The 27,794-nt window shown below is 44.7% G+C and overlaps 2 protein-coding genes across 2 annotated transcripts; one reads left to right on the top strand and one right to left on the bottom strand.

Annotated features, from left to right (window-relative positions):
* The first annotated feature begins 1,135 nt into the window (after positions 1-1,135).
* Positions 1,136-19,982, top strand: igfbp3 (insulin-like growth factor binding protein 3). The gene is made up of 4 exons (XM_026323278.1): positions 1,136-1,673; positions 5,043-5,293; positions 7,296-7,415; positions 17,435-19,982. Exons 1-4 carry the CDS (start codon positions 1,310-1,312, stop codon positions 17,582-17,584), a joined length of 885 nt encoding a protein of 294 aa, XP_026179063.1. The 5' UTR covers positions 1,136-1,309; the 3' UTR covers positions 17,585-19,982.
* Positions 19,983-21,180: 1,198 nt separating this feature from the next.
* igfbp1a (insulin-like growth factor binding protein 1a) lies at positions 21,181-24,149 on the bottom strand. The gene is made up of 4 exons (XM_026323279.2): positions 23,362-24,149; positions 23,049-23,218; positions 22,619-22,747; positions 21,181-22,295 (listed from the first exon to the last, which is right to left on the bottom strand). The coding sequence occupies exons 1-4, from the start codon at positions 23,732-23,734 to the stop codon at positions 22,185-22,187; spliced, it is 783 nt and encodes a 260-aa protein (XP_026179064.1). The 5' UTR covers positions 23,735-24,149; the 3' UTR covers positions 21,181-22,184.
* Between the last annotated feature and the right edge of the window lie 3,645 nt (positions 24,150-27,794).

A 27,794-nucleotide genomic window follows, 5' to 3' on the forward strand; every position in this document is an offset into this window, starting at 1 on the left:
ACCAGGGGTGTATTCACACAAAGGGGGCACAGTGTCTTTCCTTTCAGGGAATTACTTTAAACTGTTTGGGCACTTTAGGTAAATCACACCCCAGACAAACGGGCAGACAATAAACAAGCCAAAGATCAGAAGCTGAATATTTCAGACAGGAAAAAATGTAGAAAGAGACAAAAATGTCAAGTAATAAGAAAACTAATCTTAGCTGCAGACGTTTTCTTGCTATTCCTTACACTCTGCTTGTTTTTCATAACGCAGCCTCAACACTTTTTCAGCTTCTGTGGTGCAAATCACACAGTGGCTGATACTGATTGCTTTATTTTCTCAGTGTGTACCCCCCTCTTGTGTTTGTTATTGCAGAACAGGAGGATAAGTCAGACAGGGGGTCGATGCTGAGCCTGCAGAGTCTGAACATTTTCGTTCTAATAATTTAGAATCCTGTGGGGTCGGGGTGCAGGAGGTCTGGATGGTTGCCGGCAGGGAGGGGCAGCGATGCAAAGTGCCAGATCACCATGTCTGCTCGGGGAGTGTGAAAGGTGAACACCACTTATGAAACTATTTGGGCAAAAGGGTCAATTGCAGAGTCTGGTCTCCACGTGCTGGAAGCTGTGGATGGTGCTCATGTGCATCCACCCCTGAGAAAGAAACGATTGTTTTACCAGGTTATATGGAGGCCACCTACACACCTGCCCAGAGGAGCAGCGTGTCAGTGCTGGGGGGGGGGGGGGGGGGGTCAGGACCACCAATGCCATCCACTCACATACCACTGATGCCAACAGGGGATGTGGCTGGTGGTGATTTGGGAGCAGGCAGCACAGAAGAAACCCTCTGAGGTGCAGCTGGTGTTGATGTGTTCCTTATCTGCAGCAGAAATAATGATGTATACTGCTAAAAGTGAGGAAAACCTAACCCTTTAAAGGTACATGCCAGCTGCAGCTCACTTTACTCGTCCTGGCTTGGGACGGACTCACGTTTCCAGATGGAAACAAACACCTTTGCGTGTTTTCAGAACATGGTGACCCTGAACGGTCCTCAGTAAGTTATTCTAACGCATCATGATATCATTAAAAGTTTGAGCAGCTCTCCTCTGACTGGGTGTAGCGGTCCCTCATATCGGGGCTCTCCGTTTACATTATTCATACAGAGGAGGGTGTGACTTATTGGCTCTTTTTCCGCCTGTATAAAACGAGAAGTTCGCGTAAAAGAAAATACAGATGGAGAAGGCTAGCCGGCTTGCTGTGACACAGAGAGTCCCCTTAAGCCTACGTGACAGCTCACATATTGTCCCTTTGTGACCAGCTTAATCGGCAGAATGCCCGGTGTATGCGTGCTTTGTCTCGCCGCCGCGCTGGCTGCGTTTGTCCGACTTGCCGGCACCATGGGGCCGGTGGTTCGATGCGAGCCGTGCGACTCCGGGGCGCTCCTGCAGTGCAAGCCCCTGCCGAAAGATTGCGCAGAACAGGTGAGGGAGCCCGGCTGCGGCTGCTGCATGACGTGCGCCCTCGGAGAGGGACAGGCGTGTGGAGTGTACACGGCGCGCTGCGGCTCCGGTTTGACCTGCTGGCACAAGCCGGGGGAGAGCCGACCTCTGCAAGCGCTGCTGGAGGGCCGGGGGGTGTGCTCCAGCGCCGCATCCAAAAAACTCAACAGCGTTCTCATCCCGTCGCAAAAACAGGGTAAGACGCTTTTTTGCGCTTTTTGTGGTTTGTAGACACTGATGCTTTGTGCGGGTGGTATCACTCACATTCTGGGGATTCGCCTTCCCGCTGGTCCCCACCAGGGAAATAACTGAATTTTAGACAGACGACTTGGCTGAAGTTCAGGGTTAGGGTTAAGGGTGAGAATATGGTTAAATGTCAGATAAGTCTTCAGAAAATAAATGTGAGTCAAATTAATGTCACCCCGAGGGATGAAAAAATACGTGTGGGTGTGTTAACATTTTAGCGGCTTTGACAGGCGCTCTCTTCAGGAGGTGGCGCACGGTGCCGATCATATCTGGGGAGTTCTCTGCTCATGGAAACACCGATTAAGTGCGTTGTTTTGATAGTGACTGAGATAAAGATGCTTAGGCCGATCTACTTAACGCACAAAGAAACATGTGCAAAATGTAAGTTGTCTGCGGGCTGTTTTACAGCCTGGCAACATGTAAAACACCAATCATGACCGTAGGGTTTTAGAGGGGAGGTTTGACATTGCACAGTGATGTGTTCGCCCGGGCTAAAAAAAATCACATAAGGTCCTGAAAGTTTGAGTAAATAAAGGCAGCACTGGGTTGGAGCTTTACGCACGAATAGCTTTTTGTGCTGTGGACCACTGTGCGTAAAATGCAATAAATCTAAAGGTTCTCGTTTGGGGTTTGCAGATTGTTTCAAGCAGGGGTAACGCTGCTCGCTCTCCCTAACACATACCCTTAAGCACATGCACGCACACGCACTCACAGCCTGGCTCAGTCAAACCAATAGTTAAGGAATGCCACATACATACTGTAAGTATACAGTATTTAGCTGAGGCTGAGCGCAGACCATGTCCATGTTTTCTGTAATGTCCTAATTTTCCTTCCAATAAAGCACATGGATTTTGGTACACAGCATGAAAATATGTGACTCTTCCCCGCTCCAGGTTCTGGGCCAAAACATCTCAAGTGTGTGTCAGAGGGCAGGATCATCCAACACACACTCAATCACGCAACCTCGGCCCATTATCAATGAGCAACAACTGCAGATTTCTTCAGTGCCTGCTAGTAAAACATTGAGAGATCTCACTTGCATGGCGTTGTGTGAATGGATGCGTGCTGCTCACAGTGGTGAAATGGCACACATGCCACCTCCGTGTGAATACACACTATTGTGTGTTTGGGCACTGCTGACGTCAGGCCTCCAGGAGCCTGTGTGTGTGTGTGTGTGTGTCTGTGTGTTTTCTTCTTCCTGGTTATTTGGTTTGGCCACAGTAATGTGTGGTGTGCAAGCACTCAGCAGTCACATTGTCATACACATATAAACTCATACATCCTATAGCGTGTACACACACACACTTGCAGACCGTCATGGGTGTGCCTGAGCTGTTTCCCCATCCTGTCAGTCTTTCTGTGCCATTTTACGTGTTTCTCACTATTCGAGAACAAACAAACTCTGTCTCCAATTCTGGAACAAAGACAAATTCAACTCTCTGCACTTGTCAGGCCTGTGAGGCAACACACAATCAGTTGCAGCAGGGAGACAGGCTTCACACACGCTTATGTACAGTGTCTCCACTGGGGGAGTTGGAAAAAGGTGAGAAATGATCCCCAGCACCCCTGTTGGTCGTCAGCGTAAGTGCAGTGCAGTGGTTTCTACCACCATCAGTCCCCAGCTCCAGAGCAGCTTCTCTTCCCAGACATTAACAAGCTCTCCTCACCGCAGTTTGTGCTGTTTACCCCAGCGCCATTATGCAAACAAATTGCGTAATGTGTTTACCTAAAACAGCCTATGCTTCCTCAGGTTAAATAAACATTTTATTGACAATAAAAATTAAGACTTGCACAAATCGTAAATGTGGCTCGATATTTTGGTCCTTGGCTACAGCCAATTATAATTTTTGAAGAGTTTGGGAAAACCGTGGGGAGGTTGTATCAGGTTGAAGAGCATCTGTTGCCTCCTGACTGGTGCTGCATTCGATACTGTTGTTGACATCCATGTTGTTATTCTAAGTTCTGGTGAGCCTGGGAGACTGTGGAGTCCCCACACGTCACTAATTGATCAGGTGGTCAGGGAGAAAGGGTGGGCTGCCAGCCTGCCTGCCCACACGAGCTACACCCCTGCTCGCCCGCCCGCCGCTCTCACCACAGCCCTCGAACACAAAATCTGCTTTGAGTTAACGGTTTAAAACTGTTTGGGTGTGTGTGAGCTGCTGCATGTGTGTTCCCATAGTCCTCCTCGGGATGTCGTCTCCAAGCTCAGGATGGTGGTGTGGCGTTGTGACCAACCGGGTGGCACATGGCGGGTAGTTTGGTCCTCTCCCATACTAAGGAGGAGTGTTTGGAGCCACCTCCTGCCTCCCTGCTCTGCTCTGTCTTTTGATTTGACAGTAATCTTTGCCAGCACCATAGACTATTAATATATCAGCTCCCTGATCTTTCACTTTACCTCTTACTGCCCTAACCTCCACCTCTTTTTAGGCCCAACTCCCCTACACATAAAAATACATCATACAACATTTTCTGTGGCCTTAAAAACCCTCGTTTACACTCAGATCCCCTTTGTGGCTCTATCTCCTGGTCTGCATTCTGTGGAAATTTGTGGATATGAAATCGTCATGTTTCTGTTTATTACTGGCTTCATGTCTGGTTCCAAACGGCCCACAAGGCGATGAGCTAATGCTATTTTGTCTGTTTTAAACAGGCTTCTCTTAAGTGTCAAGAATGCTCTGCTGGATTAAGTGCTCTCTGATGCTGAAGTTGGCTTCTAATTTGTAACTTCCAGTTCAGATGTTTAGGGAAAAGTTAGGAGAAAAAATAAAAAAGGGGTATTTATGTGGTCTAGCAACACCTGCGGTATACTTTAGCTTTGAAAAGCATGAATGTGCATTATGATAATAAAAAGCCTGTTTCATGGATGTTTAAACACCCCCTTTTTATGATTTGTGAAAACTGAAAAACTGGTGATGTACCAGCTGTTTCAGCATCAGGCTTACAAAAGACTGGACCAAATTACCAAGTAGACTCCAGAGACTGTTTAAACACACTGACAGATTTGAAAACACAAAACATGCAACTTTACAGCAATTTCTGCAGAGTTTTACTACTTGTTAATGTAGTCCAGATTTGAGAGGTGTAGTACTTATCGTTCTAGACTTGGTTTCCTTTTTTGTTTTTTGGTTTAAAATAAAATCTGGAAGTGTTTTTTTTTTTTTAAACAGCCTGGAAGCTTCAAATACTTTGTATATCATTTTTAGCAGTTTCTAAATAGTGGAAAACTGGTAAAGATCATCATTTATTTTTCCTCGTACCCTAATTTCATCACTGGTCTGTTGTTTATGAACCATTTGGAAACTGATGACTTACCTTTCAGAGAACGCTGGAAATCAGGTAGAAGAAGGCAGCGTCGCCATGACCCAAACGGTGACGGCATTGCCCAGCGTGGCAACTGTAAACGGTGGATACAGTCGGGGGTCGATGGACACCAGGCCAACGCTGCACAACAAACTGATCCAGAAGGACCAGAACAGGAAGACGCAGAGCTACAAGGTGGAACCAGCCTCAGGAGGAGCCAATGTGGACACGTACCACTTCTCCCTGGACAGCAAGAGGGAGACTGAGTATGTAAGTCACAGCCAGGCCCATAGAGCTTTATGTAAAAATCTGCTTTCATTCTACTGTAAAGATGAAACTGCATTTTTGACTGTCATGACTGACATAGAGAGAACAGAGTTTATTTGATCCTAAATAAGATCTTTAGAGACTCCACAAGGTCTACAAGGGCAGCCCTTATTTCCATTGTAGACCACATTGGCCGCACTATGGGCTGAGCCAAACTGAGACTGCCTAGTCTGCAGAGGACTTCACCAAATGTTCCTGCACCTGACGCTGATTCACTGTCACCCAACCACCTTCACAGTTGCAGTTGGAGCACTGGGAAAAATGTGTCCATATGTCGCTATTGATGGAGCCAAAGTGTTTGTTGGCAAAATGTTCTGTTTTCTGTTGGAGGAAAACGCTTCACCACGAGATTATTAAGAGCCCTTATTTTTAAACGTTTGTTTCGGTAGTTATTCAAATGAGTTGTCCATCCTCCCACCGCCGTTAATTAAACCTTTGTAAAAACGCAAACTCAGGTCAGATTCGCTGAGTCAGCACATGGATATATTCATAAATATTCGAATCCACTTTCTGGGCCCTGTTGCGACATTGTGACACAGTCGGCGTCAAATGCAGCCTTCGATGGATGTGGCCTCTTCGCTGGGACATAACTGATGTTTACATTTGGACAAGCTTGAATTTGATCATGTTGAAAAAAACCTGTTTTTAAGTGGTTGAAAGTTTTTAGCTTGGTTGTTGTTTTGCTGACGAGGGAGTGTAAAGTCTGTCAGCTAATGGCTGAAAATGGTTAACATGCTAGTTAGCTCTGGAGCTTTTTACACAATATTTATTTATAACTTGACAAATTCTGATTTGTAGCTGGCAGCGTTGGCCTTTTTAAAAAAAACAAAGGATACAAACATGATATCAGGGAAGAAGGAAAGAGCCTCTCACTGAGGAGCAGAAGATCATTAGCTTGCTAGCTGTTTTCTTCTCTTGCTGCCTCACGTTTTGTGCAAACTGTTTAGTTTTGGAACAGGCCAAATTAAAAACTGAGCATTTTGAAAACACAAATCATGAACACAACATGGCTGCAAACTGTCAGCATTAGCTTTGCAGGTTTTCTACCGATCAATAATCACCCATCCATTGTTTTTGAAATGACGAGTGGACAACGACAGGTCTGAGTACTGCAGTAGTTGGTGGTTCTCTTTCCTCAGTGACTTCTACTGTTACATTTATTTCTCCTTTATCAGCTTTAATTATAAATTTTCATTGGACAGTCGCTGGTCTCCTTGTTTTCTAACTACTGTCTGTCTGTCACACATGGAGGGCCACCCCTGCACTCAATTGTTGGCAAAAATAGAGATTCCTGTCAGCTCGTAGGTGGTGTGCATGTGTGGCTCTGTGCACGTGCAGGAAAAACACAGGATACAAACAATATGGGGAATCTCTCATCAAAGCACAATTTGTGGTCAAACGCTCCACAGGGTCCCTGTAAGCAATCTGCTGTGATTTTACCAACATCATTCTTTTAAATTACATGTTATTCTTCGTTCACGTTTTTCAGAAAGCTGACATCTCATCATGGGACTTAACTTCTTCAATCTGGACCTAACAAAGAGTTTGTCACTGCAGCCCAGTGTTCTTCAGACAAGTACAAATGCTCAAATATACAAATTGTCATTTGAATTTTTGTCCAAATTGCAAAGTTTCCAAAAATATGAGAGTGAAGTTTGGGGATATAAAATAATTCACAAACATTATTTTAATGTGACGTTGGAGCCATAAAATATTCAGCTCCTCAGTTTTACCCTGTTTAAACAAGCAGATACTGAATATATCTGGTCGTACAATGTGGAAAAATGATTTCCTGAATGTTAAGTTGGAACAGAGGTTAACTTTTTTTTTAACAGTTGTGTCTGGTAGAATTTCTTGAACATGCCTCACGTTCCCTATACTTGTAACTGAGTAAGGATGAGTGTGTAGTACTGGCGTCATTACGGTGTGTTTGCTGTGCTCCTAGGGGCCGTGTCGGCGGGAGCTGGAGAGCTTTCTGAAACATCATAAAATGAGGAGTGCGCTCAACGTGAGAGACCTCTACATACCCAACTGTGACAGAAAGGGCTTCTACAAGAAAAAACAGGTGAATAGCTCTCCCTGCTGTTTTTCTTCTTCTACACACTATCTCTCACACCTGTGGACAAATAGACCCACCGCATGCCTGAACACTTCCAAAGAATCCTCCCTGTCTCATCCCACCCACCCACCCACCCACACATGGACAATCCCCTTTTTCTTTTCCAGCTCAGGTTGCCTTGACAGCCACATCAACACTGTATTATCAGAATGGCTAATAACCATGTATTACTCCAGTAAATGCACTGCAGCTGTCTGACTCATGCCTCACAGGAAATGAAGTCGGTCAGGTGTGTTTGTGGGTGTGTGGTGTGGGAGAGTGTGGGGGGTAGGGATGTAAGAATGTGGTCTGGGAGTGTGTGTGGTACAGTAGATGTGGCGGCAGGGGAGTGTATGTATGGCGCTTGTTTGATGGCGGTAGTTTTGGTGAGGGTGTGTAGGTGTGGGGTGCTGTTGGTGAGGTAAAAAAAACAAACAGGCTGTCACTGGTTTAGTTTTTCTTGTCCGTGGTGCAGCAGACTCAGGCCACCCATATCCTGCTCATTTGTAAGACGAGGGGGAAAACGAGGAAGGTGAAATTCGTTGGAATTGGGTGACGTGCTGACCTGAGGGAAGGTGGCGGATGGATGGGATGGGTGGTGCAGCATTGCTGAGACACACAGCGTGTCAAATAAATACCACCATCACAAGGTTGGGATCCTTATCACAGGGATTTCACTAAGTTGGAGCCCATTATGAGAAATGCATGAGTCACCCAAAAACCCCCCCACCAGACCATGAGTCAGAGACCAACTGAGGCATAACAGACACAAACACACACACACAGAATAAAATCATCCCCTTAGATTCTTACCTCACTCTTTCCCCACTCTCCAAAGTGTGGTTTCATTGTTTGTTTTATTAAAATCAGACTCTTCCTTGTTCGTTTCCTGGATTTCATCAACAAATACCTACCAGGAAAGTGTCAGTGCTGCTCTCATTTTGTGTGCGTGCGTGTGTGTGTGTGTGTGTGCACAGCAGCGTGCCAGCCATTGTCCCCTTTTTCTCAGAGGGCCAGTGGGGTGTTGTGTTAAATCCATCCGAGGGGATGTGCCTTCACGGTGCGTTGCAGAGATTTATGACCGGAAACACAGCGAAGAGGAGACCGTGTGAACCATCTAGGGTGACAATACTGTGGGAAGAAGGGAGTGGGGAGGGTGCAGGAGGTGGGAGGGAGGGGTGAGGAGGTGAAGGGGGTGAAGGACTGAGCAGAAGAAGAAAGGGGCATAACCATACACATGATACACAGCCAAATATTAAAGTGAGACTCCAGGCAACATCTTTTAATATCAAATAGTCACAAACTGTTGAAAGCTGCCAGTTTCATCTTTCACATGAACCATCTCAATATCAATAATTAAATCAACAATTAAAACAGGAAGCGACGCCTTTTTGACCAAACAGGATCAACGAAAACTTAACTCAGGAACTAAAATAAGAACCCTAGATAAGTCCCTGTTGTGCATGGCTTCTATGGGTTTTCACTACATCTAAAGAAGTTGGAGGATTAGGCAAATAAGACCAATAAGAGATTAGATAACAGCAGGTAACGATAAGGGTTTTCACTCACAAAGAGTCATTGTGTGACACATACAGAAGTGGAAAAGTCCCATTAGTATATGTAATTGCATGCAATGCCAACTTAAAAAGCATAAAGTTAGTTTAAGATCTGTTGTTTTTAGAGTTTATGAAGCAGTCAGGGATGGGTGCAGCGCTGCTAAAGTCTGTCAGAAAGGCTGGATACCAATGGCAGTGGAACACCTCAGTTGGCAAAAATTAACTTCCAGTTTTGTTTTGCTTGCTGGTTAAATCTATTTGTCATTTTTGACTAGTCAGTAATTCAACTGCACAATTGCTGTTTAAATGACCACAACATGAAAAGAATTCCTATTCAGTTTTGAAGTTGATGTTTAATCAGTGAACGATGTTAAGTCCTGCAGACTGTTCCCCGATAGTTTTACCACCAGAAGATCCTCTAGTAGTTTCCAGAGCAGGGACTTTTTAATTGGCAGTGGTGGGTTAAAATGCAGGAAAAGGTTCAGAGTTCCTAAAAAGGTTTCTGAAATTGAAAATGGCTCATAGAGGTCAGCCAGTGTGGTCAGATCAGATTCACATTAATGGGTCTGCAAACATCTTTCCTCAGAGGAATTGATGGTTTTGGACTCATTTGTGACTAAAGCAACTGAGGAGAATTAAAAGAAGAGCTTGCATTTAAAGAACTACCTGCAAGAATTGCTTCTGTGGATGTTTTGATGTTTACCAGTACTACTTCAATCCATAGTCTCCTAAGTGAACTTCTGTTCACAATTAATCACAACATTAAATCTTTAAGCCAATAGTAGGTGAAGGTTTTGCTGGGATAGAATATCAACTATTATCAGGATGAACACACACAACCCTTTGTGTGCGGTTTTCTGTACATGTTGCTGGTAATTTGAGTGCTCTGAGCCTGTAGCAGTAGCCGGAGCAGTGTTGGCCTACCTTGGCTCCAGAGAAACCTATTTTTAGCAGCAGTTATATGAATTGGCTCAGTATCCCAGTTCAGGCCATGCATGCCCAACACTGACCCTCTCATTACGCCCCTCACAGTCTCACTCTCTCTCACTGTCACTAGCACACACACACACTCTATCTTATTCATCTTTCACCCACCCATTAATACCCCCATTGTTCCCTGCCTATAGTCATCCACTCGTCTTTTGTTCTGCCTGCCCCCTCCATTATTCTGTCCATCCTCCCACCCACCTGGCTCTTCCTTGCTTGGCCAGGAATCACCCTGCAGACAGCTGTGAATGGGCCGACAGTGTCTGTTACTGTCTGTTACTCATTCAGGGTTTAGTGGAAGAAGAGGAGGAAGAGGTAGTGGGTTAAGGATATGAGCCAGGTGCCTGCGTACCCTTATCCGTCCCTCCTCCCTCACTGGGTGCTGACAGTGCCAGGCCCATAAGGGCTGACTTATTGAGCGTGACTCAGAAGGATCTGTGGAAACGTACACACCGACCACAATGGCTTTATAATAACTGGCCAACCTTCGGGGACCCAGACAGCTATTTTCACTCTGTCTCTATCCCTCATTCTGCTCCCTCCCTGGATCTCTAATCCACCCGTTCTTCCTACTTGCTGGGGGATATGGTGTCATTTTTTTGCCAGGACTGTTGCATAATATGTAGGGCAGAGTGATATTTTTCCAGTGTCAATATGATCCCTGAGTATTGGTAACTGATACCACACGTTCAGATTATAAAGATGGTTTCTAAAAACCCCATTTCTCATTAGCTAGTTTAGGGCATCTGTGTGGCCAAGCGTTCAGTTCCAGCCTTCAGTACTGATCCATGCTTGTTCATACGGACATATTTCACTGTATGTTAAAATAACGACCCCATCATAATGATAAGTTTAAGGCTCCAACTAAGTCATTTTCATTATTAATTTATTGATTGATGTTTTATTTGGAAATTGTTTAAGCCTATATTATACTTTGCACATCCGTGTGGCCTGGCAGTCTGTACGGGGTGGACCCCGCCTCTCGCCCGGTGTCAGCTGAGATCGGCCCCAGCCACCCACAACTCTGGATGTAATGGATGGATGAATGCGGCTTTAACAGTTTAAACTTTACGACATAATTTCATTATCTGCCAAATAACCGTGTGCTAATCGTGTGACGAGAAACAGGTGTGAACACGTGCAGATTGACAGCAAGTAAAATATAACATGAGACTGATATATGTGAACAGCAACAGTCTCAGCAGGGAGGAAGTGGAAACCAAGGGATGCAGCATTTATACATGGGGACAGTGTTGAGCAGGTACAGCATGGGTGGAGTGGATTTGGTCTAAGCATTGCAAAGCCTACAGGGAGCAAAGCAGCAGCAGGAGAAAACTGGTTGTAGAGGAGATTCAGAGGCAAGAACAGGCTGCTGGATGTGCAGGAACGGTCTTTGAAGCAAAAGCAGGGTCAGGGGACGAGCCCGAAAGGTGGAGAAAAGAAGGAACTTTGCACGTGCATGTCAGGTAGGATTAGATTCATGCTAGGAGCAATTTATCATGTGCTTCAATCTCCCCCAGCTTCTAAGTAAATGGACAGGACCCAACATGTCCTTTGTGTTGAGGTAAAGCTTCACTTTGGCAGGGTGTAGAACAAGCCTGTCTCACTGTGATACACATGGAGACTACACAGAGTTAGTGCTTACAGGTAAACTCTCTGGGTGCAAAAAGGAAACAAGATGGGATTTTGTTTGTGAGGGTGAACTAATCAGTGAGCAAACAGCTTTGAACAGGGAAGCAGCTCATAGTTCCTCAGGAGAGAACTACCACTAATCTAAGATCAGATCTTGTGTTGATCTTGTGTTATAAGAGGAAGAGGCTATACAGAGATACACAGAGCTGGCAGCCATGCTAGCAGGTTGGAAACTTGAGGCCTGTCCAGCTTAGGATCAGCATAGCCTAAGCAGATACAATGCAGATATTAGGCAGGTCAGGCTGCCGAGTCTTTACTTAGTTGAGGGTGGGAGTTAAAAGCAGCTTTAACATATGTTACACCGGTTCAGGGCTGCTATAGGTTAAGGACGGAGAATGGTGCTTCTGTTGTGAGGCCCAGGAGATTTATGGCTGCTCAGCCTGATGCTCACTAGAGGGACTGGTGATACTGGTTGGAGAACTGATTGTATGTGCTATCAAAGTAATGCCCATCACCAGTTAGCAAAGCGGACACTGGTATTTCTTTGTCTTCTGCACAGCTAAGAAACAGCACCTCACAGCACACATCACTCAAGAGACCGGTGTCCCAATCAAAACCTTGTCCTCTTTGACTCCTCATCCACAGTCCGCCTTCACCTCCAGTCATTGATCTGACCTCCAGTCAGGCCCTGCTCTCTGCAGACTGAGTAAAGCAATACTTAGGCCCCTATTTTAAAGTCTGTGTGGCTCAATTCTTCTAAATCAAACAAATTATTCTGGAGTTGAATTCATGCAGACTTATTAAACCATTTTTTTAGAAAAGCAATATCCTCTCAATGCGATTGGAAACACACACACACAGATGCACCCTCACATATACATGCACCCCTATAAACACAAACACACACACACTGCATTTTATGAGCTTGTGTTTGTCCTGTGGTCAGACCAGGCGCTTTTTAATGTCCGTGAAGCCCAGCGGCGCTGCTATTAGCTATAAAGACCAGCATCACAAGAGAACGCATTCATACACACAACACATACGCATACACGCCCCATAAAGGTAGCATTATGAATGCACAGGGTGGATGAAATGTGCTTTTTTTAGTGACAGCCATGTGGGCCACGCAGGGCCTTTGGCGGGGCTGTGAGGTACAGAATATAGGGCATGAGGTCTGAGCAGATCGAGGGTTTAGAGTTTGTGGTTCTGGATGCTGGATGCTGGGAACAGTGAACACCCTCCAGGAGTGCGCCTCAAAAACCTACAGTGCAGTATGTTTTGACCATCACATACTCACCTTATGTGTTCTTGAGATTTGTTCTGAGGGTAAATGCAAAGTTGATTTTGAACTGTAGTGTCCCACCGACGGCTACTGAGGTCTACTAAGTTACTAAGGCTGGGGACACACTAGACCACTTTACAGTCTTCCCTTTTTAAAAACGTTGCAGACCACAGATATAAAGAGTTCTTTAACATTATAATCCCCTGAACACACACACACACACACACACACATATTAGAGCATTCATCCAGACCACACACACCTGCCGATTGTAGTATGGCGACTGCACGGACACGAGATTTCACAGACACTCGCGGGATTAAACGTGACTTCGTTACAGACGCCTTTTTATTGTCGGTCTGTTGTGTTAACGTTACGTCTCGCACATTACGTTAAAAACACACTCGTGTTGTTGACATACTTCAACAAGCGCGTCTTATCGATTCTCCTTTTGGCACTGGTTTTGTTTTGATCACGTTTATGTGACGTACAGGTACACGACATCCGGTTGGTGACGTCTTCCAGGGGGCTCGCTCTCATTGGCCATTGACCAGGAAGCGTAAATAGCCAGTTTGGGTTTATATAAAAAATTATATATGATTGTTGAATTTTTTAGTAAAAAAAAAAAAAAAAAAAAAAAAAAGCTTCATAAATTGAGGTTTCTAACAAAATTCAACTATTTTCTGCGTTTTGCTAACCCCGTTAGCTGTTTGCATGTTTGCTTACACTGGTCAGGAATAACACATTTAAAAAGATAATGTCAGTGATAAATGAAAGCTGTGTGTTCAGTGTTCAGCCGTATTTGGACCATTTCACCAAAATAGTGCCAGTGTGGAGAAATACACAGCTCCCGTTTGTTCCTGTAACACGGCAACGAAAAATAAAATAACACTAATGGATGTTTTGAATACAGGGAACACACAAATGGATAAAGGGGAAGTTGAATAAGCACAAGATCATCACACATTGCATGTACGTTGAAAGAATCAATGGGTAATGGGAGCCACTCATGCTCTCAGTGCCAATCCCTTCCCTAAAGGGAGACCAACAGTAAAACATGGGGGACAAACGGCACACCCTTCACTTTATGCAAAAATGACTTAAGTTCAGTCAAAGTTAATGTGAGGCTTCAGCAGTTTGAATAAGCCAAATCTTGTGGCTTCCTTCCATAATTATGGTCCTTAAGCTATGGATAGGGATACATCCTGGTATATCCTGCTAGGTACCCACTTGGTTTGTCTAATTCAGACTGCTGAAGATCCATACTGGCTTTAGCTGGATTTTAAAAGTCATTGCACAGGATGAAAATTGTGGCTTTTCTGGCTGAAATTTAGGCCTACTCAGTAGAGGAAACTGTCTTGATTCCACATTATTAAAAGGAAATCGAAAAAGTGTAAAAACAAAGTGATTCTCTAACGTAAAATTTAGTTCTCAGGGGATGTGGATCAGTTATTTACTCTGTGTGTGTGTGTGTGTGTGTGTGGAGATTGGAGCAATAAAGGAAGGATTGCTTGAGAAGACTGCTAATAGTTCACAGATGAAAGAAAGACTGAGTGGAAATTCAAAGGTAGCCAAGCAACAGGGGAATGCACACATGCACATGTTGCTCTTCCTCTCCTTTCCGCCTCTTGTTTGGCTTTTCAACCCTTCCACACACACACACACACACACACACACACACACACACACACACACACACACACACAGCAGGCACATGCAGGACTCTATCATCATTAACCAACGCAGAGGAACACAATGTTAAGCTCTTCTCCACAGTCTCGTCCGCTGGGTCAGGGCTAAAATAGAAGCTGCCCGCAGACGATGGCACCGTGAAGGGGAATGGAGGGAGGAGAGAGAGAGAGAGAGAGAGACATGGAGGAGGAGGAAGAGGAGAAGTAGGTAGAAGGAAAAGCAAGTTTATCAAAAAGAATGATGATGTAGGAAGATGTTAGTGTGTGTGATCAGGACATGCTGGGCTGCGTACTTGCCCCCAGTCTCCCGCAGTAGTTATTGGCGAGGTATTTTAATGGGCCTCTGTCTCTATAAAGCTGCCTTTGATCATGCACTCAGGCTGCATGTGGATGTCAACTATGCCGGAAATAGACACCTGGTCACACTCTAAAGCCTGTGTGTGTGTGTGTGCCTATGTGTCGCTGCACAGCTGACTACAATACAGTCCGTAAGTACAAGGAGAGTTTTGTTTTGGCTCTGCACTGCTGGGTGTTGGAATTTCTGTGCATCAGTGACTGTGAGATTAAAGTGCTGATTTTCAGCTTTAATTTCCTTCTATGAGTCGTCTGAGGGAAAAAATTCTATGAATCCTACACTGGTTAACTAAAATAAACAGGTTTCATTTCTTAACAGTAAAAGATGTTGTTCAGTTGTGCCACGTAATAGACACCAGCTCAAAGAATACAAACATTTTGTGACATGCCAAGGTCTAATCTAAACAACTAAAACCAGTTGGTAAAAGGATATGACCAGTGATTTTCTATTTTTTCATTGTTTTCTACGAATTCCATAGAGAGACTAAAAGGTTTCGGCCTGTGAAAACATTTAATTTCTCTATTTAAATTTAGATTAGGCGAACAAAATACAAATTTTCAGCTAAATGAATGGATTTTAGAGGTGTTTTAGAGCTGTTTGAAGCTTCTCATCACCTTCTCCCATCCAGCCATCATCTATACCCACTTATTCCTATTTAGGGTCCCAGGGATCTGCTGGAGTCTATCCCAGCTCTCTTTGGGTGAAAGGCAGGGGTCCACCCTGGACAGGTCGGCCTTCACCAAATAACAAAATAATTTCCCCCTTGGTTCCAGTTTTTATCCTGATCTAGACTAATCAGCTCCTGGCTGCAGAAACAAGAGTTCTTGATCCTTTTATCCGACTTTTGTAAAGAAAATGAAAAAGCATCCACCCAGACCTCCTACTGTGAATGCCAGCACACAACAGCAGAGTAAGATACATATCAGTCACCTCTTATTGGTGCAACGTGTATCAGCACAAACTTTATCAGAGTAGCTTCTCAGCTCAGCATGTCCAGGTTGTGTGGGCTCTGCTGCAGGTGCTAGAGGCAAAACTGCCTGTGCAGTCTGTAGTCTCTGTCACCGAGAGAACTGGTTGGTGGTTTGGTTCTCTGCTCTGACAGACCACAGGTCAGTTTGCTTGAGTGTGACACTGAAGGACCACAGTGATCATTTCCACAACAACAGTCTCAAAACAGATGTAAAGATTCTTAAATCAGACCATACATACAGTTTCAGCTCCTTAACGACAAATCGTGGACACGAAGGTTTTTACTCTCAGATTTTTACCTTTGGTTTTCATTTGTTTTTGTGCAGAAGCGTGCAGTGAGGCATGCTTAGGAGAATTGCCTGATGTGTGTAACCATCACATATTGGGCGATACTTTCCACTGTTTATCGACTGCACTGGCAGTGAGACAGGCAGAGAGACAGACAGGCATGGCTGCTCACCTTGCCGATCTGTCACCAGGGCGGGAAAGAGAAGGATTATTCTGAGCCAGAGTTTAGTCTGGTCCAGCTGATTGTGTCATTTCATGTGAATCCCAAATGGAGCTTATAAAGTTGCCACTCTGCGAAGCCGGGCCCCCTGTGGGACATCAGCTCTATATCTGCGAGCATATGTGTGTTAGCAGGTGGGGGGTATGTACATACAACTCTTGTTTGTGTGTGTGCCTACATGTTGATGTTGGTGTGTGCTTATGTGCACACATGCACGCGTGCCTGTGCGCCTGCAGACCATAATCAGTCCCAGATGATTTGAGCGTCTGCCAGCTTCCCAGAATAGCAGTGCTGGTTTCCCTGCAGCCCTCCAACTGGCCTTGGTAAATATTTTAGCAACTCCGTGTTTACCTTCACACTCCTCCACTCTCACTCGTTCAGAGCGTTCCTCATTTCCTGCACCTTTCTATTAAAAATATTCAGCTTTTTTATTGTTTGACCGCACTAGCAGGAGCACATAGACCTGACGAGTAGATGACTCAAATTCAACAATGGACTGAGTAGAAACTTTTATTGCCAGACGAGCATCTGCCCTGTTGATCTCTGATAGTTTCTGCACATAAAAACCCGGGGACAATTACAGGCAGCAGGGCATTCCTCTCCACGATCCGTGTTTGTCTTATGAGAGTCCTGCTGGGGCATGACTTGGCCTCCTGACAAGCATCTACTATCTAAAAGCCTGGAGAGATTGAGTGTTATTATAACACACACATGCACATTGAAGGTGGTGTAGAAGCTGTGTCAGGAGAATAATTCCTCACCTTGGAAACACTAATCTGTTTTCACTGTGTGTCTCAAAGTGGTAAGTCCTCCTCTGCTTTTCAGTGTTTTCCTACAGACTTTGAGCTAAAGATGGAAGTCAGAGCAGGCTGAGAGATGTTACTGTGTTTGTCCTCGCCTTCTTGCTGAAGGCTGCACACGTTAATCTCTGCCTGGCAAACCTTTTTGGTAAAACCAAACAAGCAGCTGTGCACCACTTAATGTCATCCTTCACCTCTCTCTGCAGTGCCGTGCATCTAAAGGCCGAAACCGGGGCTACTGCTGGTGCGTGGACAAGTACGGGCAGCCTCTGCCTGGCTTCGACGGCGTAGAGCAGGGCAAGATCCAGTGCTACAACCTGGAGAGAAGTGGACGAAGAGAGGAAGACAGCGGATAAGCGAGGAAGAATGGAGCAAGACAAGAGAGAAAGAAAGAGAGCTTACTTTGCTCTTGCATGTAGTTTTATGTAAACATTTGAAGGAGCTCTGGACCTTTTGACTTCAGGTCCCATTTCTGTCGGAAAGGGAGGGAGAGAACAAGGATTTGGGAGGGGGAAGGGTTGGAGCACAGCCTCCTGTCCATCACAGTTATCTGTCCTCTGTCCTTTCTTTAAAAAAGATTAAGCTGAGAGAGAAGGGGGAGAAAGAGAGAAATCTGTCATCTGCACTATTTTTTTTAGAGAGGGAGGAAGCAGGGACTTTTCCACTCACTTATTTGTGACTATGATCCCAAATCCAAACACCATTAATTTTATGTGTGTCTGCCTTCATGTGTGAGCACCTGCCTAACATACACCTACATCTCGGTGTTGTATGGTGAGTGACCGTGAGCTTTCCCAAAGTGTTAATTAGCAAAATTACTGTATGTCACAAAGGTCAGTTTAGAGATGTCACACCCCAGACCCCGCTATATTGAACAACGCAGGAAAAAAACACTCGGCTCAGGATCTGATTTTTTGACTTCTTATCCAGCACGATGGCCAACAAGGATCCTCCATACTGCCTCTAAATTGTTCCTCATCCTGCTGCTGGGGAGGGAGTGCAGGCAAACAGTTAGCAGTGCCTTAAGCCAACCTTCCCAAGCTTCCCATCACCTTCACCCTCTGACATCTGGAAAGTTCACGGGGGACGGTGCCTGCGGTTTGTTTGGATCCACAGCAGTCACAGTGGACACCAGTCCCAATACAGAATCCCAGGCATGGAGACTTCTGTAACTACTTCTGCAGCAAAATGGTTTGCTGTTATTTTATACTGGCATTAAAAAAAATGCTAAATCTGCTACTTCTGTGAGGGTGCCAGGTGTTGTGTATCTCACTATAAGTCGATATCAATAGCAGAGAAAGTAATTAAGCTGCAAAAATGTGCCAAAAAAATGTGCCCAGTTATCAGGACACTGAATCACTACAAACATTTCAGATTTGCTCAGTAGCTGTTTCTCACTTTCCAACCCCATTAACAACCAATGAGGTTGAGGAATCGGGACATCGGCTTGATGCCGCAAAAATGGAGCACAGCATGGCTGAGAGTGACACCACTACTTCTGACTTAAGTCCGACAACACCCCACTTCTTCAGCTGAGGCACCAATTCAACAGCTCCCAGCTACTGCAACCACAATGAAGTGTAAGAGAGTGACACCATCTCTGACAAACAGAAAACAGCCAGAACCTAAAACACCAAAATCTCAGTGTGAGCAATGAAGTGAGCGTGTCCAGTATTTGTTGTCTCTAGCACGCCTGACTCTGGGTTGTCGTTTCATCCTGTGTAACTGCTGTGACTCCAAGCTACATACAGTTCACACAGTGAACGAGCAGGTTAGTGACAGGAGACGAGTGTCGAACATTTCTAAACAGAGATAAATGTCTGGAGTATTATTTCGAGGCACCCCCATGCCACCTCACAGTGTTAGGGATCCGTTTAGTTTGATTAGTCTCCTCTGTCTCATTCCCACCCCCTGCTGTCCAAATCCACGTCCCTGCTCCTGTCTGTCCAAGCACATGACAGCTCCGTCCCGCTCTCCCATGTCCTTGTCCAGCATCCAGTCCTCAATGTCTTCATCCCCTGTCCTGATCCCGGTGCCTAATCCCGTCCCTGCCTCCAGCCCTCTCATGTGAGCAGTTTTCACCACTCCAGCTCTATGCCCGGCTCTGGTCCTCTTTCTGTCAGCGGTGCAACCTGGTGTAGGCTTGTTTGTATGGAGCCCGGTGTGACCGGCTCGCCATGCCGCAGGTGCCAGCTGCCCCTACGCTTCAAGCACAAGCACTTAAAGCACTTTAGCTGCGCCGCTACTCGTCAGTGCATGCAGTTAATGACAATTGGACCTATCTCTATCTGCATACCTTCCCTTAGAGGTAATGTCAGATGACACAGTGTGATATGGTAAGAAAACAATAATAACATAGGGAGGATAAAAAACACAGAAAAAAAAAAAGCCCAAGCTACACCAGGACTTCTGACAGCGAACTTAGCGAACACCCCTCAGAAAATTTCCATTCAATGCAACTATTTTCTTTTTTGTTGTTGTTTTTGTTTCTTTGAAAAATGCCTGTATGATCATATGCCAACAAATCTCCACAAGGTGGACACGGCACCAAATATGCATTCACACAAGTGGTAGGGGGTCTGAGGGTGGAGGCGTGGTCCTCCCCGAGGAGCTTCCTGCCCGATGCTCTCCCACATCCTGTGTAAAGACTTGAAAAGTGGAGAGCGTGCTGACAGGGAATGCTTGCCCAGTAGCTTGGTAGCATGAAATCAGCTGTACACATCCTATAATAGACAGCAGCAACTCACAACCAACCTGTTGGTGCTATAGCCCATCTAGTCAAAGACTTGATGCAAGGGGAGGAACATACTTAAAAATATGTTGAAGCTATTCCCTCCCAAATATTTGTGTCTTTTTATATTATTAATATTATTATTATTATTGTTGTTGTTGTTGTTATTACCTGGCCAGCTTTGTGTCTGACTAGACATCATGTACAGTACTTAAAAATAAAAATTATTTATCTAAGAAAGAATTATAAGCTGATCCAAACTAGGTTTTCTTAAGAACAGTTCAGTGACTCACCGATTGCACAGCAAAGTCTATATGATTCAGTGTATTTTGGGGAATATAATCACTATTGAATGTTTTTTATTCAACTTTTTCCTTCAGTTTCTCAGCAGTGTCGTTTGTGCCCAGCAGGTGAGTTTCAGTCTCGGGTGCTCGGGGCTCTGGTCATTTTAACTCAGTGCTTGTTAAGGCCAGTGACCCTCTCACCTCTCAGCAAGTCGCTCCATGCACACCGGGCCATCCCGCCTCCGTCTGTTAGTGCAGGGCGAGCGGTGCATGTCTGCGATGTCACTTATTTTTTATTTTTCCTGGCCGGTCACGTTAAGAATCTCGTTGTTCACGGGTAAATGTATTCTGTTTTTCATTTCTAGTTTATCCATCAAAGAGTTTTGATTTGAGCTTGTCATGACACTAAACTAGAAATCACACAGCTATTATTTTCTCTGAGAATTGATTTTGGTTAAAAATATAATTTGTATTTAATGCCTTCTTTTTTTTTTTTAAATAAAAAGTGAACACATGTTAAGATGCCGTCTCTGATGTTTACTGAATACATATACTGTTTATGTTGTACGAACAGGCTTGTGTTGTTATCAGCAGCTAATAGGTCGATCAATCATCTGATTCGGTTTCTGCAGCCAGGACACAAGTCCCTGAATGCAGTCGCCTCAGTTTTGCGATGTGTCAAAAAGGATAAAGCAAAGGTTCAATTTGAAAAGAATAAAAATAAATGTGGTGGTGCCAGGCAGGCTGGCAGTGGGCACAGGAGGTTGACATGAATTCCTGTGCCCAACCAAGCAAACAGAGGGCAGGTCAAAAGGCAGCGAAGCATCTAAAGTTAGACAAAGACCTCCACTTTGGAGCACCGTGATAACACTGCACACAAACACACTGAATATGGAAAGTGTGGTCCAGGTGTGCATCACACGCACAATCACACGGCCAAGGTTAATGTTTTTATTAAATATATCACCTTTGTTTCTTACATTACATCTCATTACAAAAGTCTAAATACAGACGTGTGAGCAGTTAGTCACTTTGGAATAGACTCATAAACGATAATTCTCTCTCCAACAGCAGCATGTAGATAGAGCAGAGCATGTCTTGGTTCACTGTGGGACTCTCTCTTTGTGGTCATGTGTTCTTGGTCAGAGAGAACAGCAACATTTAAAGTAAAATAGCAAGATTTCTGACAGATACATCAACACAACTGACAGCAGACATAAATATTGGAGGTAGGTAAATGTAGAAATACCCGTCTGAGAGGCGACGCAGGGAGGCGCCGCCTGTCATGCTATCTGCAGCCCCATGGAACCATGGGAAATGTTTGCTGAGTCTGTTTTCCCAGCTGACAGTTTTGCATTCACTGACAAGAGCTGATCACGTGTCACATCAGAAAATAAAAAGACAACAAAAAAATGTGAAACAATGAAAACGAATCATAAAAACAACATATAGAAATACTTCTAAATGACATTTGGTCACTCAGTGCTTTCGTTCTCCTCCAGACAACTCCTTAAGAGGAGGGCGAGCTCAACTCAGCAGTGGAGTTACTCAGGGCCAAGATTCATATATACACTTTATACACCAATAAAAATAATATAATAACAATAAGGCAAAAATGATATAAATACTTATGAAATAATTACAGTTAACAAATAAAATGCAATGACATTGAAATAAATAAGGCTGAAGAGTAGACGTAAATGCATCAATATTAAAATCTCCTTTTCAGAAAAACAAAAATAGATTTTTTTCTCTTTGGGACGGGTGTTTGAAGAGGGAGGAGGGGTTTGGGACCCACAGTCCTGCAATGACAGTGTACCTGAATTTAAACACCACCATGGATACGATCAATAAATAAACATCTATCAAAAGGAAAAAAAAACAGTGGCTTGCTTCTTCTTTTTCATGGTTTTGTGAGATCTGCATCAGCGGTTGACCTCTTTAAGGGCACTCCTCGTCTGCAGGCAGGTCGATCGACCCTAAAATCTTCTTGCCGTTCCAGGAGTTCACACACCAGCATCGACCCCTCTGTCCATCCAGAGACGACTCACACTGCAGGGAAACAGAAATCAGTTCACTTCACTGCTCTCCTTTTCCTCGCATGGGTGATGCACACATGTAAGGTCATGCACCAACAAAAACACACTCTGAGGTGCAACAAATGAACCAATCCCTGCCTGCAACACACACACACACACAATAATTATAAAGCTGTGGTTGACATAATCTTGGCTAAACACTCTAACACACAACTTGCTGAGATTCTTTCATGCTGAGTGAAGCCATGAATCCATCCCCGAGAAGGCAACACACACACACACACACACACACACACACACGCACACTCTGAGGGAAGACTTTCTACACATACCAACCTGTTTGGGTTTGTAAAGGCCATGTTTGTCACAGTTGGGGAGGTAGAATCTGGTTAACTTGTCTCCTAGTTTCTGCTGGGATTTGGTAATCTTCTCCAGGGCTCTCTGCAGCTCCACGTGACAGGGCCCCTGCAGAGAGGAGACAGGTGATTGAAGGGTTAACTGGGCTCTGCCAGCACAGATTAATAATAATCAGCACTGCTTTATTATCCACAAACATGTTGGGCTGGCATCAAAGTGCATATAAAACTTGTAATAGCAAGCATCATTCGCTCTTTTTTTTGTTTCCCCCTATTTCAAACAGCGCACCAGCTCCCCCTTGTGGCGCACCGGTTCTCTGCCCCGAGCGTCCCCAAAAACTTTTAGCAACATATTGCACAGTGAGGATTTGATAGAATTCCCACAATGATTTAGTGAGACTGGGTCTTACCTGCTCTACCACTTTCTTTCGCAGGGCGATGAGTTTGGCTTTCATGCTCTCCTGAGCGTCAGCAGCAGCCCTCGGGTCGTAGGGCTTACTGTGGCCGGGGAGGTAGTGGTTGGAGCCGGGGTCCGAGACGGTGGCTCCGTTCTCCATCTCAGGCTCTGGCTCTCCCTGATCTGGGGAAGGAAATTGAATGAATGTGAAGGTGGACTGACTGGATGTGGATGCTTCCGAACAGACAGGTCAGGTGTTCTGGGATGATTTCCATGAATTTGTCATTCACAGATGTAGAGGTTACATGTGGAGGAAATCGGCCTACCTTGGGTGTGTGGTTCGGGGGCTGGCTCGGGCATGGTGTTCTGCGTGCACACGGCTTGTCCCCGGGTGAGGGAGTGCAGTGGCCGGGGGTCGTCAGGTCTCGGGGTGCACCTCAGTCCCGAGCCGCACGGCGCCGTGTAGATCCCGCACAGCTCCCCAACCTTCAGGGCGCAGGCGAGGCAGCATCCACAGCCCGGCTCTCGCAGCACCTCGGCGCATCCGGGCGCCACCGCTGGACACTGGCTCAGCTTCTCCGGAGTACACGGTGCGCATCGAATCGGCTCTGGCCCCACCACCGGGGACCCCAGCGTCCCTGTGGCCAGCACGGAGCACACCGCTGCCAACACGACGTGCTTCAAATACAATCCACCCATGGCCAAAACAGTGAGCTGGATAGAAAGTACAGATTACAAAATGTAGAGCAAGGTAGAGAGAAAAATGAAAGAAAAGCCGGATTCCCACGGTTTTGGCTCAGTTGTGTCTTTCGTTTGATTTTGGGAAAATGTCTCAGTGTGCGCTGCGCGCAGCCGTATTTATAGCCGGGTCCTCTGTGAGTGTTTGACGCATCGGCGTTATGAATGATTTCTGAAAAGAAGGTGTAATGATACGATGGGCTCTGATTGGCCCGAAAATGTCCGGCCAGGAGGTTCATTTGAATACAACAATAACGTCAATATTTATTTTGGATCAGGCGGTGCTTGCACGTATCGGTGACGAGTGACGACACCGGTGTTTGATGTTGCAATCAAGGACCCTTTTCTCACCCGGGTGCTGCACCACATTATAACCTACAGATCAGCCCACAGTATCAGCGCACAGAGTTGGAGTCTTCTGATTGTTTTCGTGAGTTAAAACGAGAATAAGTTCACACGGTGCCACCCGGGGCTGACTGAATCGGTCTCAGCAGCTCCTTGTTCTCTGTTTGGACACAAAAGGGTCTGTCCGGGAGGGTTTTTCATTCGGTGTCTTGTCCAAACTTCTTACACAACTTTGGGAAAAACTAGTAATGAGCACAAATTACGCACGCTCATGCCACAGAGAGCGAAGCGGCGGCTCTAATTTGACGTGAGAAAGCGTCCGCGCGGCGCAGAGCGGCAATAAAGCCGACATTCAGAAATAGCTGCGCAAATGAAGGTCACCGTTTACGCCAGTGAGTCAGGAGTTGGGGACTCTGTGGTGTGTGATCCCCCTCTGTTCCTCTGGCGCGCACTGAAACTTTATTTTGTGCTTTGGACTTAGTCCAGGAGATGTCCCGGTGTAATTACCCATTTCCTGGGATAATAATAGACCAACGCTTTGAATGGGGGCTGCGCCGACATGACCACAGACACGTCCCTCTCCTCGCCACTCTCTGGGGACTGTGGTGGTCCCACGGTGCACAACGTGCACGTCTTCATAGTTTGCTGCAAGACATTTGCCGTCTTGTCACTGCTGACCCCAGACGGGCATGTGATGATATCCCCCATTTGCAAAAGGACTAGAAAGTGCGTGGGTCCACATGAGCCCCCGCTTGCTGCGTCTGTTTTCAGATGACAATGAATCACCTCCTCATGTGGACCTTTCTGATGCAAGAGGCTGCTTTGTGTGCAACCGCTTTATAGAGTTGCATCATCTGTCAACTGGCGTTCAACACTCACGTGATGTTCAGATTTGTATTCGTCAAAGCCCCGGGCAAAATAAAGCGTTTAGTGTAATCTGATGTGGCAGGAGAACCTTTTCTAAACCTACTGCCCCCCATGACATCCTCATCTCTAAACCGGGCCCAGGTCAGTCCAGCACTCAGCCAGACTGTGAAAGTAACAAATACATTTACTCAAAAGTAACATACCAAGACGATCATACTCAAATTAGCTCTGTATTGATCAGCTGCAACACTTAGTGCTTCAGTGTTAATGAGAAGATATGAAGAAGATTCATATTGATAATATCTTAGTAATGTGACACCCTCAAATGTGTTGTATTGCAACAAAAGTACTTTGATTGTCACTTCAGTGAGTAACTATTGTCCATAGCTGTGAGATAGATGTAGTACAGTAGGAAGTAGAGGTACTGTATACAACACCAGTGGTAGAAGTACTGAAATCCTTTAGTAACAGTGAAAATACCACAGTGTAGAAACACTCTAAGTGGAGGCCCTGCATTCAAATTTTACTCATATACAAAAGTAGCTGCATCAAAATATACTTGTAGTACTGAATATAAAAGTAGTCATTGTGCAGAACGGCCCTTCTAATTTGAAGTACTTTATATACTGCTGGGTAGCTGATGTTAACTACCTTATACACTTCTAATTTGAAGTATTTCACTACATACAGTATATGTAGAGCAGTAAAAAGTATTTCAGTAAGATTTGGCTGTGACATGTAGTGAAGTCCAAGTATGAAGTAGCACTGAATGAAAATACTCAAGTACAAATATCTGGTTACTCAGGTTGTGTCTTCATGTGTTTAAGTTAATTTCCTCCCTGTTATTTCCACGTAAACATGATTCAAAAATGAATATAGCGGCACGGTGGGGTGGTGGTTGGCACTGTCCCCTCACAGTAAGAAGGATTTGAACCTTTCTGTGTGGAGTCTTCATGTTGTCTCCTGTGTCTGTATGGGTGGGTGTCTCCAGGGGGGACCCGCCTCTCACCCACTGCATGCTGGGATTGGCCCTGCAAGGATAAGCTGTCGGTAATGGATAGATGCATCAATGACATTATCATATACAGTATATTCTGGATCATCTTGTTCCGGCTCTTTAATGAGGCGTTATAATGTTCACACTTAGTAAAATAACCTATTAACATGTTTTAATGTCTGCACCATCATATTCTCAGTCCCCTGTGCATCGTTTTACACATTTCTCCATAATTCAGCCTCATTTATTTGCAGTCTCCACCAGGACGTACAGAAAAGTTTTGAGCTGGCTGTGACTGTGGGTTGCAGGGGTTTTTCATCCTTTGCATCAATGAAGCATGTGATGTGTGTTCATGTGCAGCTTATACAGTGTGTCCTGCAGGACGTCCGAATGTTTGTTTTTTCTCACTCTCACTGAACAGGAAGTTCTTTAATGCACAGCCGAACGGCCCATTCCTGTCATGAAAACACAGGTTTACAGTGGAGGGAAGCCATTCACACAAATACTGTACATTTTTGAAGTACAAGTATCTCAGTACGTCTGTGACATTTCAAAACAGATGGAACATTGTAGTTTGTCCTTCCCTGCATTTATTTGACAGCTGGATTAAGCAGATTGTTTAAAAATCATTTATTTTCTGAGAATATATCTTGTTAAACATTGGGGTGAATTAGTTTTGGTCCCTCTGGTCCATCTTGACCAGCTATAACACTGAAATGCTGCTTACATCTTCCTGGTAAATATTTCCAACACAACATCTACTTACTTCGCTGTTTCTGCAGCTTTCAACTCTAAGTCACAGCCTTATTCACTGAATAGAAAGTGGTCACATGACCCAAGAACTGGACTCCAGTTGAAGGTGAAAACAGGTGCATGTGTCTCTCATCAAGCTGTTTATATGTGAAAACCATTTTCAAACATGTTCATAAATAAATTGTTTATAAGGATGACACTGACTGTAGTAGAGGAAGTATTTATATCATTCAGCCGACTTCAGTAGTAACACAACAGTGAACATCTTTTATTAAAGATGGTAAATTATTGTAAATATTCCTCATGTAAGGAGGTTTTATCAGGAAAATGTACATAAAGAAAAGTACCAGTACACACAACACTACAGAATAGTGAGTGTTATTATATTTTTAGAGTATTATTACTGATAGACTTAGACAGTATGACATTTTCAACAGCAAACTAACTTTAGCTCTTAGAAAAATATTGTGGTGTAAAAACTATTTTCCTTTCCCTTGTTGAAATATAACGTTGCATAAAGGGCAAGAAAGGAAAATTTCATGAGAAGTACATTTCATAAATATCACCACTGTACTCTGCAGACTGTGTACTAGTACTCACAGTACCCAAAGCATAAACTGGGGAAAATAAAAGTACGTGTAAGTAAAATAATGCAGGATTGCTGCATGATTCTACTTTGACACCGTGATGACCTGACTTCTACTGAAGAAAAACAAGTGTGTAGCTCTTCCACAACTAATTCAGTTTTCAGTTTCATAAACAGTCACGTTTCCTGATGTACAGAACATGCAGTATATTTGGCTCAGCGTGTCCTCAGCTGAACTGTGATTTGAGGATGACGCCAGCAGTCTGCGTGCTTCAGAGGGAATGTGGACTTCAGGGCCACTGGGAGCTGGAACGTGGACTTGGTCATTTCAAATGTTCATCTCCAGTTTTTTTTTTTTTTTTTTTTTTAATAGACTTCTTAATCCTAAAACTCAAAAACATTGCTTGTGGAGACCTCCACTGGAATGGAGAGCCTGACGTGATATGGCTTCACACAGCTGACTGGCTGCTGAG

This window comes from Mastacembelus armatus, chromosome 4 (assembly GCF_900324485.2).
Source record: "Mastacembelus armatus chromosome 4, fMasArm1.2, whole genome shotgun sequence".
NCBI lineage: Eukaryota > Metazoa > Chordata > Actinopteri > Synbranchiformes > Mastacembelidae > Mastacembelus > Mastacembelus armatus.